The sequence below is a fragment of the Camellia sinensis genome, chromosome 1, assembly GCF_055761805.1.
Source record: "Camellia sinensis isolate YWXY chromosome 1, ASM5576180v1, whole genome shotgun sequence".
NCBI classification, from domain to species: Eukaryota; Viridiplantae; Streptophyta; class Magnoliopsida; order Ericales; family Theaceae; genus Camellia; species Camellia sinensis.
In genome coordinates, this window is record NC_138961.1 from 190,840,691 (window position 1) to 190,855,778 (window position 15,088).

Below are 15,088 nucleotides of genomic sequence, written 5' to 3' on the forward strand. Positions count from 1 at the left end.
TTCACTAGGTTTGGTTTCAATTTTTTAGATTTAATTTTTTAAAAATTAAATTTTTTATTTTTTTATTTTTTTTGTTTTTAGTAAATATTTTTAAAATTTTAAACATTTTTTTACCTTTTTTAAATGTACCTTATTTAGATGTATCTAAAAAGTAAAATATTTGTAAAAAAATATTTTAAACAATTAATAAATACACAAGAATATGAAAAATACATTAAATTTTCATATTTTTTGTATTTTTTATATTTAGTGAATTTTTTTTAAAAAAAATATTCACAAATATTATACTTTTTAAGTATATTTATGTTAAGTGTATTTAATTTTTTTAAAAAAACTTAAAATATTAAAAAAATTCAATGAAAAACCAAAAAAATACGAAAAATAAAAGTTTTAATTTTCTACAAAGTGAATTCAGAAAACTCAAACCAAACAAGCTAATTAGTTTCAATATTTGTTCGTCTTTCATAATAGAGGAAGGCATCACATGACATTAAGGATATTTTGTATAATTTTTATGAAATGTGTATAGTTTATTTTTACTTTTACAGTTTGTGTCAAAAAAAGTTTTTGCAACTTTTATTAGCGTTCCTATCAGTTTACTTAAATTTTACCTTAAAATATTATTAAAAAATTCATTCCCTATTTTCAAAATCACTTTTTCATAAGGGTTGGTTTGGGATGTCCTAAAAAAGTGCACTTTTTGACTTATTGGTGGGTTTGGGTTGGGTTTGGGTTGGGTTTGATGTGATGTGTTAGAGAGGTGATGTGATTTAAATAAGATGATGAGACTTAAATAAGATAGTGACTTTTTAACTTTTTGACTTATTTAGTACATGCCAAACTAGCCCTTAATTTCCCATCAAACTCCTTATTCTTTTCATAAAATGTTATTAAAATATTCTTTTCCTATTCTTTCCCTTTTTCATCATCTTCCTTCACTTTTCCTTTTAAAATCCATATCTCTACTTTCTAGTGTGATCGGATCAAATCAAACCCATCTTTTATACATACAAGTTTGTGTTGACTTTTGTATTGTTGTTCTTGAATATATATATGGTAATTATGGAGCTTCCACTTGGACTTGCACTTCCAAGCAATCCCATGAAAGGGTTCAGACCCTTTGAGCCACGTAGCTTTGATGAAGCCTTTGTTGAGTCCCAAACTTTGCCTTCGTTGTTCTGGAACAATGACCCAAATAAAGAAGATGATGATGATCATAATAAAGAGCTTGACAAAAATGGAGAGCAGACAGAGCAGAGCAGTGACGGGGCGGTCGACCAGCTGGACATCTAGGTGGACAACCGGCAAAGCAAGTTTTGCTCAGATCACTCGTCTGGAACATCTGAATGGACGACTAGTGTCAAATATGAGAGAGTTACAGTAACTCTCTACAAATAAGGAGTCATTGTAACAAATATTAATTTTGAATGACTTATAAGGAAGCTGATGGGGTGATATAAAGGGAGTCCCAACCCTTAAAATAGGTAAGGGAGTGATTTAGGGGCTCTACTACGGATGCTTTACAACTTATTATTAGGTAGGATTAGCTAAAATAGATCGGAAAAAACGAATTATCTAAATAAAGGAAGAATGGTGTTTTCGACTTGTGCTTTTTGATTATCAACATTAATTTATAAGAAACTGCAACAAACAGACTCATTACCACGCGGTACCTTATTTGCATCCAATAAATTATGCGCCGAAAGACAATAATATATAAAACATTACGAAGCAATATTTCCCACATTTATACAATTTGAGAACTAGAGTGAGAGCAAAAATAAAAGTGATACAGTGAAAAAGCTTCAAACTCAATTAAGCTAACTCATCAATCTGGATTGAGCCTCAGGATCTGCTTTCCCTCCATCCCCTTCCCCTTCCCCTTCCCCTCCCCGACCCAAAAATAAAAAAATAAAAAAGTGGTAAAATTAATTAGGCATAAGCACAATTATTGTTAATTAATTAATTGAAGAAGCATGGTCTTCCATAATTTAAAGACATGAGATGATGATGCTGATATAGAAACATGGCATTTGATTCTGAATTCTGTGATGAATAATTCAGAGATTCAACCAACCCTGGAAACCATATTGCATCTCTTACTTGCTTCAAAGTCTGCCACTGCCACAACTTCTGCCCCATGCATGAAATATCAACCTACATGCAAATCTAATCTAGTCAACATGGTGAGAGATATAACTTTTCTTCAAAAATAATATTAAGTGTGAGGGTGACCCTAAATAATAAAAAGTTTTAAAAAGTTGCATCTATATATAAAGTTTTATAATTCTTTATTTTTCCTATTAAATTTTTGGAAACTACTATTTTAACTTTAATTTCGTTTTCATTTGCCCGCTGGAAACTTTTTTTATTTCACCTTTCTTTGTTGTGTTGTGTATGTTTTTCGAATTAGTAAAGTAACAAATTTTATTGATGGAAGAAAGTATAGAAATATAGAGAAAGATATCAATATAGCGATAAGAATGCACCAAGCATCAATATGTTTTCATCTTTATTTGTTGTGTTGTGTATTGTTTAAGTAAAGCTTTTACTTTCATTAGATAAAATGAATCACCTGCTTGGTTTTCAGTTTTCTAAAACACTTTTCAAAAAATTCTACTTTCTTATTTTTCGTATTTTTTTGTTTTTACTGAATTTTTTTAATATTTTAAACAATTTTTTTTACTTTTTAGACACACCTAACATAAATACACTTAAAAAGTAAAAAAAATTATAAAAAAAATCTTTTAAAAATTCACTAAATACTAAAAATACAAAAAAATACAGGAATTCAGTACATTTGTTGTATTTTTATGTATTTATTAATTTTTTAAAATATTTTTTCATAAATTTTTTACTTTTTAGATACATCTAAGTAAGGTGCATCTAAAAATGTAAAAAAAAATGTTTAAAATTTAAAAAATATTCACTAAAAACAAAAAAACGCAAAAACCAAAAAAGTCAATTTAAAAAAAACTTAATCCAGAAAACTCAAACTAAGCACAGTAAATACTATTCAAAAATAAGCAAGCAACTATAAACATGAGAGTACATAAAAATACAGTTTTCCACTAATATAATTGGGACAAAATTGTCTTCAGTACACTATGCCGGAAGTGGATTTGGGACTAAAATAGTCACAAAAAATAAAATAGGCTTTTTAGCCCTAATAAGATAAAACATCACATTCAACTCATAATCATTACATTCTTTTTCTCACAAAAAAATTAAAAAAGCCAAAAGCCCTTCCCAAATCAGGCTTTTTAACCCCAGGTTAAAATAGCCCAAAAAAAATTAAAAAATTAAAAAACTAACCCACTTCTCAAACGAAGCCTATATAGACTGTCATGTCTAGTCTAAGTTTTATTTATTTTTTAGGTTACTTTGATTAAAAAATAAATAAAATCACATTGATCCAATAAATGTAGACATATAATTTCATCATATTTGCTTTTGAAAAAACAAAAACAATTTATTTTCAAAATCATTCTAGTGTCTAGTTTAAAAAATGTTTAAATCATATTACTACTACTATCAGTTTAATAACTAATAAATCATCTATATAGAAACTTACAAAATAAATTAAACAAATACTAAAAATCAAAGAAGACTTTTGATGAATCCAGACCAGAACTGAATGTACAAGTCCACCGTATATTGGAGGAGACAATCCAATTCCTATAAGAAAATGTTTGGGAATTCTAAATTGGGAGCTCTAAGTGTGTGGGTTACATAGTGATGGTGATGCCTTAGTTTTTATTTTATTTTTTTTTTATTTTTTTATTTTTTGTCACATTATTAAAACTCAATTAAAATTTTAAAATTAAGAGATGTGTCATTACTTTTTCTATAAACACTTGAGTAGGCAGGCAGTGCTGGTCGACTACTTTAAAACAGGCCTAGACATGCACATACCAGAAGAGAGGTACACAGCATAATAAAACCTAAACTTAAAATTTCTATTTTACCCAAAAGGTCAGTCCAAAAAAAAAAAAAAAAAAAACCCTCACAGCAATATTCCATGCAAGCCTAATTATTGTGATTATTGTTTACCAGCAGTGATTTAGAGCTCTACTGACGTGAAAAAACAAAAAACAAAAAAAACACAAAAGCACAAGTCAAAATATTATGGGTATGTTTGGTTTGTGTTTGAGAGATGTGTTTTAGAGATAAAAAGTACGAAAACATGTTTGGTTTGGTTTTTTTTAAAAGATGTTTTGGAAAATTATTTTGAGATAGAGTTTTGGAAAAAGTGATTGATTTGATGTGTGTGAGAGAGAGATTTGTTTGGAAAACTTGTTTGGTTTACAAGTTTTGGGAAATTTTTTTGGGAAAATTTGTTTGGTTTGGTTATTTTTGAAAACTTATTTGTAGAGAAAATTTCCCAAATTTTTTTCAGAAAATCAAACCAAACGAGCCCTATATCACATGATGAGACCTACTATTAGAGCTCTCTTTAATACTCATTTTCTAGAACTCTCGATCTTTATTCTTGTTTATCATTCACCAAGTACAAGGTGGAGTATCTTATAACCACATTTTAATAGTTTTTTTTTTTTTTTTTTTTTTTGTCGAGATTATAAAATGCCAATTTGTTAATAAAGTTAAATTACAACAGTATAATAGAATTTGGATGCAATTGTAAAACATATTTTAGGTCTCGTTTGGCAAGTTAACATTTCAGCCAAAAGTTACTAAAAAAACCAAAAAAACCTATAACCTATACCAAAAAGTCAAAAATTTCATTTTCTCTTTACTTTTTGCATATATTTTCGTAAAAAGCTAAAAAGTCACCCCAAATATACTAGCTTTTTTTACCTCATATTTTAATCAAAAAATCAAAAAATTACTAAAATAACATGTTCCCAAACGAAACCTTAGTCATAAGATGGTGTCAAGTTCCACTATAGTTTTTGGAACTGCCAACCGCCGATGCCAAACCCTCTTCTTCACCCTCTCTTGATGTGCCATCTCCCTCAACAACTACCCTCACTTGCAACTTGCAAGGCCCTCCTCTCGCTCTTCTCCCTCCTCTTCAACCCTCGTTTGCCTCTCCTCTCCTCCCTTGCCGTTCCTCTCACCGCATATACCCTTCATCTCCCCTACTTAGAAGTTAGGATCTAATTACATTGTATCGTGACTATAATACTAATCATAACTCAAATTCAATAAATTAAGATTGGATGATTATTCAAAAAAACACCTCCTTTCCTCTCCAGCCAGTCTTCTCTCCATTAGTTATCTTCTTTTGTTTTGGTTGTCTGTAGCTTTAGCACATGATTATAACTTAGTTGGGATATGTTATTTAAGCATAATGTTGTAGCAAGGTCTATTTTTTATTGATGTGTGTTGGATTGTACTCCTTGTACTAGTGATTTACATCAATAAAAATTGTCTTTTCCTGATAATAATAATAATATTAAAAAAAAAAAAAACAAAAAAAAAAACATGATATGGGACTCATCTAGGTTTCATGTGATGTGTTTGTGACACTGAATAATCCTATTAGGAATCTTGGGGTAGTCAGAAAGAAGAACTATACTTTTCGTAAAAGTGCCAATAAGGGTCAACAAGTTAAATGGATTACTACTACTACTAGCTAGCAATGTTCTGTGTTTTCATTTCATCATCATATATACATACATAATGTAGAGTATACTTTATCATCAGAGACTAGACTGAATGATCATGTTTGTTTGGCTTTGGGAGAATTAGATTAATCGCGGATGGGCCTATCTAAAGAGTATTTAGTTAGAAATATGAGTAATGAGATTAAACTATTCCTTGAACTAGTAATTCCTCAAATTAGAAGGATTACCAATCCCATAGAGGGTTGGGATTAGAAATTAAGTGAGGGGATTAGTAAAATTTTAAATAATATTTAAGCAAAATTTATATCTTTTAGACAAAAAAATTACAATATTAAAAAAATACTAAAAATTTAAAAATATTAATTTATATATTAATATTATACTAATCCGGTAATATATAAACAAACACTCTTTATACTACATTTCTAACTTAATACCACCATATTAATAATATTCTCACTCAATCTCACCGTACTCTTAATTTCCTTTATTAACGCAATGTAATTTTTTTTAAAACAAATTACACAATAATGGTAGATTATATAACATTAATAATTAAAATTTATTTTTTTTTCATGTACGTGTAAATACTGTTTAAAAGACCGCTGAATTGTAACTATCCCTTATTACTTTCCACCTAGGATAGCATCCAATTATACAGCTTTTAATATAATTATTTAAGGGGAATCATTACAGTGTAGATTTGTAAAATTATTTTTAAATTAATATAATTATTCAAGGGGAATCATTACAGTGTAGATTTGAAAAAAAAAATTTAAATTAAATTAATGGTAAACTATATATACATTAAACTATAAAATCATAAGCTTTTTTTTTTATTGATAAGTAATTAAAATTTTACCGACGTACAATGTCACAATTAGTCATATAATGGGGGTGTTTGGCAAAGATTTTTTTTAGTTTTTTGGATTAAAACTCACAAAATGACAAAATAGACTAAAATAAAAAATAAGACAATGTCACATCAAACCCATAATTATCTCTTTTTTTTTTTCTTACAAATATCATATTCAATTATAAAAAAAATCTAACTATTTTTCCAAATACAAAAATTTTAACCTACTAAAATAGTCGAAAACTAAAATAACCTACTAAAATAACAACTTTCCAAACACCCACAATAAGAAATTTTGCAAGTGAGACATATTAACTCAACTTTATTATGTGATTAGAATACGAAAATAAATGATGATTCACTTACGGTTATTTTAAGAATTAGCTATTTTTGTTGATTTTTTGATTTTTTATTAAAAAATGAACAGAAAAATACAAAGACTAGTTGAGTTTTTGGTAGTGATATTTTGACTTTTTAATAAGTTGTCAAAACAATGCTAATATATTTATGTTGTACTCATTGATTAAGAATATCACATAAATAATGTCACGAATATTTTTAATAATTTTTTTAAAACTTATGAGTGAGTGAGTTCAAAATTCAAACTCCAACCCATCAAAAACCCTAAAGCAAGCGGCCATACCCATGATTTGCATGTATGCAGGAGGCTAAAAAGGCAGGCACATCATTAGCCTAAACTGATCAACGTCAAGAAAATCTTGTCATTTCCTCTAAACAAAGATATACACTTCCATGCAAGTTTCGTAATTTCAAGTTAACAATAATGCTATAAATTAAAAAAATAATAATCAGAATTTTATTTAGAATTTGAATTGTATGAATGAGATTATATTGGGTATCATCCAAAGTATTTATTCACTTTTTAGGTAAATTTTCTGTCATAGTTTCTAATTTGTATAATTTTTGTAATAATTATTGAAAAAGTACATAATAAAAATAGTAACACTAAAACTAAATACAAAATCTGGATCTTGTTAATAAGCTAGATTTCTAAAAAATGAACATTAATATGGATCTTTTAAAATTCTATTCATTTAAGCATTGTGTCTTTTTTTTTAATCAAAATTTTAACAATGGGATCATATATAGATCAAGGTTTTAGAATTATTACACTAATATTTTGTGACATATTAATTGTTATTATTCAATATTAATCGATATACAATCATATAGTTAACTTTTTTAATAACATTATTTAAAATAATAGGGGGGTGTGATTACCTCAGCTTCATTGGAGAGACCAAGCTTTCTAACCAGGTATGTCTTAACCACGAAAACTGTCACGTTCTCATCTCTTTTGTACCAAAAAAAAAAAAAACAGAAAAAAGAAAAAAGAATGAAATAAGAAGGAAAAAAAAGCAAATAAAAGAAAAGAAAAGCAACGTCAGCTTTTTCACTCATTTCACTGAACACCATCATTACCATGTAGAAATTAAAAAGATTGCTAGTAGTAAAAAGGGCAAAAAAAAGCGACTATAACATGACACTTTGATATGATCATGCGTGATTACTAACGTGCACCACTTACTTCACTCTAATGTACGCCTTTGCTAACTGGGGCAGCTCTTCTCCATTCCTGCAATTCCACAAACACCATTCATTCAACATCATCATTATGAATTACTACTACTATGATGAGAGAGAGAGAGAGAGAGAGAGACTGGTTACCTGTTGATTGAGGAGCGCAGTGTGAACCACAATCCAGGATGGGGTCTATGATAGGTATCATCTGGAACCGGCATTAACCGGTCATGAAGGCCGAGAAAGCTATTTGATGAATCTACATCTACATGCAATGGCCAAGATAACAATGATGGTGAGGTGAACAAACCTAATGATGACACCATGTTATGATCATGATGATAAAGATCATAGTTACTTCCAGCTGGTAGAGCCACACACTCATTACCAAACCCTAACCCTAACCCTAACCCTAATTCTAATCTTTGTTGGGTTTGTTGTAAAGGCAAAGAAGAAGTGGAAGATGACGAAGCTGAGCTTGACATATCTACTGGGTTTTTGCAGACTGAGCCAAACCCTAAACCTAACTCAAGCCAATCTCTCTCTTTCTCATCCTCTTGTTGTTTTGCTGGATCAAAATCTTGGTTGGTTTTGGAAGAAGAGGCCATGACAATGTGTTTGATATAATTCCACTTTATGCAAAAAAGATGTTTGTTTGGTAGAAACAAAGATAGAAAGATAGGGTTTTGTTTGGTCCTTTATGGATAGGCAAAAACTTCTCTACTGTTCATACCAAACCCACAACCCTACCCCTCTCTCTCTCTCTCTCTCTCTCACTATGTTTTCATTACTTTCATATTGCATAATTTGCATATAGTTGCTTTGATTTGTATCATTTATCTTTTTGGGGGTCTTTTGGAATTTAAGACACATGCACGGAATTATAGAGGGAGGGTAAGTGTTGCTCTTTACCGAGGCGTGCTCTGCTTTCTCTCTCTGTCTCCTTCTTTCTCTTTCTTTTTTGGTTTATTTCTTGTTGTCGTTGTATGATTGTATCTGAATTGATGAAGAACTAAAGGATTATATATATTGTTAGTTTACTTCCAGATGCACGCCAACGCAGTATGAGAGAGAGAGAGAGAGAGAGAGAGAGAGGAACGATTGTGTTTGGTACCAATTAGCTTTGCATCGATTCATTCAAAAACTGAAACTATTACTCTCAAGTCTTGACTTGGTTCGGTTGCTGTTTTCTCATTAAAACAGTGTTCTTGACGACCAGGTATTTCATGCCACCACATGGTAGGGTCTGTATGATATTGGTCCTATTTCTATCATGACATTCTAATTCACTTATGGTTGATTTACCATTTGCCTTAAAAGTACTATTTCATTATAGTTATTTTTATTTTTATTTTTTTGTGGTTAAGATGCTATTAAGAATTTATAGAAAATAAGATAATGTGTAAAATATATGATATAAATTTTTAAAGTAAAAATATTCTTATCCTAGTGAACGCATTTATACTTTGTCACTAAGATGAAGAAAATAAAGTGCAAACGAAATCACTAAATAATAATATTATTATCCTAAAACAATTAACAATGGATATTATTGTTTTAAAAATTTAATAATGTGTCGTGTGTTTGACACATAATCTGATTTTTTGTAAATTGTAATAAAATCCAAACAAAAAAGATTAACTGTAATAAAATAATATTTTGAAGGGGTTAATTTGTTGAGTTCTGAAGTTCAGATAAGTAAAATGCAAATAAGTCATAATTTAAAAAGATTTACAGTAATTTATCTTTAATTTTATGTCAAAATTATCTTCACATAAATCTAGTTCCTTTTTTTTTGGTACTATCAAGATGTGTCATTTTTTATCATGTGAAATTTTTTTAAACTTAATTAAAATACCAAGATTTTGAAAAAAAAATTTATGTTTACAAGTTAAATTTTATAAACTAAATTCTAGTTAATAAAATTATTTATAATTTTTTTTAAATTTTAACTTAATTTTATTTTCCTAATTTATAAAATTATATTCTATTACTATATTTTTTTAATAAATTGATTAAAAATAATGAACAACAATACATTATCTTAAATTAAAAAAAAAAATCATATTAGCCATAAATATACTTTTTAAATCATTTGAACGAAATTACTTAAAGGATTAAAAAATGTCATGGTATCTCTTAGTGAAAATAATATTAAAGTAAATAACTTTTTTTTTGGTAAATATAAAATAAGTAATTAATTATTCATTAAATGAATTATTATTGATAAATTTGTATTATGAGGTTCAACAATAACTTGATCCGTTAACTATTTGTGTTATTAAAACAAAAAGATGGGTTCCAACGAAGGTGGTTGGAAGCCGGTGTTCCGACAAAGACAAGGTAGGAAGGGTCCGGTAGCAAAGCTCCACACAATCTTTGTGGATGAGATTCCGGAATCGATGAACCCTAAAAGATTGTTCACTATGTTTTCAAATTTTGGTGTCATCAAAGATGTCTATATCCCTGACAAAAGGAGAAAAGCAACGCGAATCAGATTCGAACTTGTAAGGTATGATCGTTCTGTTGCAGCAGGAATAGTGATTCAGAAAGCTAATGGAGTATGGTGTGGTGATAGAACATTAAAGGTAAAAAAGACAGATTTTGGGAGAGATAAGGAACCAACATATTCAAGAGCAGCAATTCAGAAATCAATTAGGATACTGACATCAATAGGGGCAGGTGTTGAAGGGAGAAGCTCTTACGGTGTGGTTTTGAAAGGAGGAATGGATGTTAGTGGCACTAATACCAAGATTAAGGTGGAAGAATATGCCACCAGTTGGCTACTAATGAGTGTAGTTATTAAAATTAAAACCCATTGCAGCTTCGCTGACCTCAAAGTAGGATGCCAACTTAGAGGATTAAAGGATATTCAACTCAGAGGGTGGTGGGAGAAATGCGTTGATTACTGTCAAATCAAAAGAAGACATGATGCAATTGATGCATAGCTTTGGGGATTGGATTATGGAGTGGTGCGAGTCAATCATTGAATGGCATAAAGGTGTGAGCTGGATAATGAATGAGTTGTGTGGGTAAGTTGTTTTGGTGTGCCTCTACATCTGTGGAATGTTAATAATTTTTGAAAAATTGGTGAAGCTTGCGGTGAAGTTGTTGAGCTGGATCATAATGTTTTAAGCATGGAGCCGTTGAAGTGTAGGCAAGTTCGAATTTGTACATCTCAACTGAAACGTATCGATAAAACTGTGCTTATGGAAAGAGATGACAGTATGAATCATGTTCATGTAGTCGAAATTGTGGACGTGCCAAAAAAGTCCATGGGTGATGGTGATCTTAGTTTTGCAACGAACCATGCAAGCAGAAAGAAGGATGATGATGTGGCCAACCTTATGGCTGATGTGGCGAAAAGTCGTGACATGGAAGATAGTAAGAGGAGTAATGATGTGTCAGTAGGGGTAGGGTCTGAGCACACGTCTAATTCTGCCTCTCTTTCTATGGTTAATGAGATAGGTGTAGAAATGAGAATTTGTAATACTGTTGTGGTTAATCCACTACCCAATGTGAGCATGCAGACATCATTATTGCAGGAGGTTAAGGGGAGTGGAAGTCGAGCAGTTGAGGCAGTGGAGGCATCATCTGAACTGAATGGGCTTATGAAAAGTTTAAGTGAAAATGATTTACTTAAGCCCAACATATCGTTGGAAGTGATTTTGGATGAAGCCCATTTTGATGGGCATAGTAAAGGGCATGACAATGATAAGGCAGTTTCTGCTGAGAAGGAAAACCCAATTGAGAAAATGGGAGATAGTGATGATGAGCTTAGCCCAAGTGAAGATGAAGGAGAAGTGTCCCAACCTGGTGCATATGTTTAGGCCAATAGAATTGCGGCCCAAGTTAAGGAAAGTAATAGGACAAGAACAAAAAAGGAGCTCAGTGAGAAGGAGACGATTAACACTGTTGATGTTCAAGGCAGATTCTGGGGAAGAAAGGGAAAATGAGGGGCTCCATTCAGAAGTGGCTTTCAACGAGGTGCATTGGTTGCAGTAATGGCTTCTTTGTCATTTTTCTCTGTTAACAATGACGTATGTAAGCAAAAGAAAGTTAGAAAAGAGGCTGAGGCCACAGTGCAGATGAGAATCAAGTTGGAACTGGCATTGACTGGGCATGAAGCTGGCTAATTCATATGGAAAACGAAGACATTGATAGAGTGAAAGGACAAGGGGTGGGGCCAGGTGCTTAAGTGTAGCACTTGTTAAGGGGCTTTTTGGTAAATTGTTATGTTGTTATGAAGATTCTTTCCTGGAATGTTCGCGGATTTGGTAAGGCAGAGAGACGTTCAAGGGTTAAGGAATTGTTGAGGTTGAAAAGGGTAGACATGGTCTTTCTTTAAGAAACAAAGCGCTCAAGTGTTGATGCCAATGTTGTTAGATCTTTGTGACCTATTGATTCGGTGGAGTTCATGGTTGTAGATGTGGTTGGCCCTTCTGGAGGATTTCTATGCATCTGGAATCCAGAGGTTTTCTCCTTAAAAGAGTGTTGCTGCTCTAGAAGTTTCATCCTTTTAGGAGGTACTATGCACTCTTCTCTTAATTGTGTTATTGGTAATATTTATACACCAAATGAAGATATAAATAGGAGGAGGTTGTGGAGAATTTTAGTTAATTTGAAGTCTGTTTTCCCTGATCCATGGTGTCTAGGGGGGACTTTAATGAAGTTAAAAATATTAGTGAAAGAAAAGGGTGTGTCAGGAGAGATAGAGGTATGAGAGAGTTCAGTAATTTTATTAGTACCCTTTAATTGGTTGGCATCCCCATGTTGGGTAGGAAGTGCACTTGGGGAAATTCTCAAAGTTGGAGTAGAATTGATCAATTTCTAGTTAACCCTGAGTGGTTGGAATGGAACAAATATAAAGTTTGGGGGTTATCTAGATTTTTTTCTAATCATAGCCCCATTTTGCTGATAGAGAACGATAGGGATTGGGGTCCAAAACCTTTTATGTAGTGACCTTGATTTTTTCGTAATTCGTTATTTATTTATTTTTTATTATTATTATTACTTTATTTTATTTTTGACTTTATTAATTGCGTGGTTACATGAAAATTTAATGTGTAATTTAATTAATTTAATGTGATATTTAATTATATATAATTAATTTGAATATTTATATTTATTTTTTATATATGTATATAAAAGGTGTTTTATATATATATATATATACATATATATATATGTACTGATCATATATAACCTATTTATATATGGGGAAATTATTGAAAAATCCCATTTGAGAGAGTTTTAGTCTAAGGAGTTCTCCTTGTTTTTTAATACTCTGGAAAGTCCTTTCTTTTTGGTAATATGATCCACAAGATCCCATTTGTTAATTTTGGAATGGATTTCGTGACATTTTTACCCTTTCTTCATGTAACGTTTTTAAAATGATTTTTGAATTCCATTGCTTACATTTGTTTTGATGTGCATATTTTTGGAAAGATCAAATATGGGCAGGATTTTGTGGGTTTCTAGAGTTCATGAGTATTTAAATTTTGAAAACTGTAATTAAATGTGAAAGTGAACTTGAACGTTCTCTGAGGTCACGTTGCATGTACATTATTGAACGATGTGAATGTGTGATGTAGCAACCATATGTATTGACTGTATGAACGTACCATTTATGTTGAAAATTGAAATCCAAAAAAATAATACAATGATTTGTTGCGAAATCGCATCAACACAATAGGTGTTAGTATGTATGACCATTGCAACGTGACCATGTGTTTGGTGCCACAAATTTTCAAATGTGGCTCACCGACACCACATCGCCGCATAACATCACACAATGACCAATTGCATGAACCACATGACAATATTTACACCCCAAACAACACCCAACACAAACCTATTAAAAAAAGAACACAAAAACACATGACCATTGGTAAGATTTTTTTGTGGGAGATTCTGTATTTTTGGTTGATGTGAGATGGGGAGTTTCCTTGACTACATTGTGTGATGTGAGATGGGGATTTTCCTTGACTACATTGTGTAATGTGAGATCCGATTCTGCTCAAAGTGAGATTCACAACAATTTTAAAACCCTAAAAACTAAATGAAACTTATTTCGAAATCTTGACTTACAGTATGGAGATGTGGTTGCCACATTTCGGATGAAGATTTGAACGTGAATCGATGGTCCACACGAGTGTGAAATAACCAAATGAGAATAATCTACGGCGAAATCCTAGACAACCAATGAAGCTATTAGCTTCCTTAATTTTGTGGTGGATGCATTTGGGTCAGATTCGAACCTACAATGACACTTTCGGAATTTTGGATCCCACATATGTGGTCACCACTTGCAAATACAACGTCCATAGTGAAAACCCCACCTGGAGTTGGCAAAAACCATGACCCAATTGAATGTGGACTATAGTGCGTTTTTTTCAAATGTGGCAGGCCGTAACATACGCAATCTTCATTAGTCACCATTAAATATCATACCTTATGGGCATAAACGTAAATCATCACAAATTAGGACTTCTGAGAGTATTATAATACATTTAGGACTGAAAGGTTCACAAGTCATTCAAATGGGATTTGAAGGTCAATCCCCATTTATAAGGATATATTGTATTTGTATAATATAATATAATATAAATGTAAATTAGGTTATCTAAGGTGCCGTTTGGTAACACTTACGTTTTCAGTTTTCTGTTTATATTTATAAAAATTTTAAAAAATCAAATAAAAACTTGTTTGGTAAAATTTTAGATTTATAAATTAGTGGTCTCAGTTTATAAATTTGGCCAAAAAATGTGTTTCTGTTTTGAGTTTTTTTTTTTTTTTTTATCACCTAACACTAGCCACCACCCGCCACCATTTTCCACCACCGTCTTCCGTCACCACCACTCACCACTCATCACCCACCCCCCACCACCACTTGCCACCACCACTCACCTGCCATCCACCCGCCACCACCCACCACCCGCCACCACCATCCACCACCTGCCACCACCACCACTCGCCACTTACTTGCCACCACCACCCACCACCCACCTGCCACCACTAGCCACCCACTACCACCAGCCACCTGCTACCCATCTGCTACCACTACCCACCACCACCACCACCATCACCCACCCGCCAC

At 31.6% G+C, this 15,088-nt stretch overlaps 1 protein-coding gene across 1 annotated transcript; it reads right to left on the minus strand.

Annotated features, from left to right (window-relative positions):
* Positions 1–1,698: 1,698 nt before the first annotated feature.
* Positions 1,699–8,987, minus strand: LOC114317080 (uncharacterized). Its single transcript, XM_028263777.2, has 4 exons — positions 8,137–8,987; positions 7,997–8,044; positions 7,690–7,762; positions 1,699–2,157 (listed from the first exon to the last, which is right to left on the minus strand). The coding sequence occupies exons 1-4, from the start codon at positions 8,595–8,597 to the stop codon at positions 1,963–1,965; spliced, it is 777 nt and encodes a 258-aa protein (XP_028119578.2). The 5' UTR covers positions 8,598–8,987; the 3' UTR covers positions 1,699–1,962.
* Between the last annotated feature and the right edge of the window lie 6,101 nt (positions 8,988–15,088).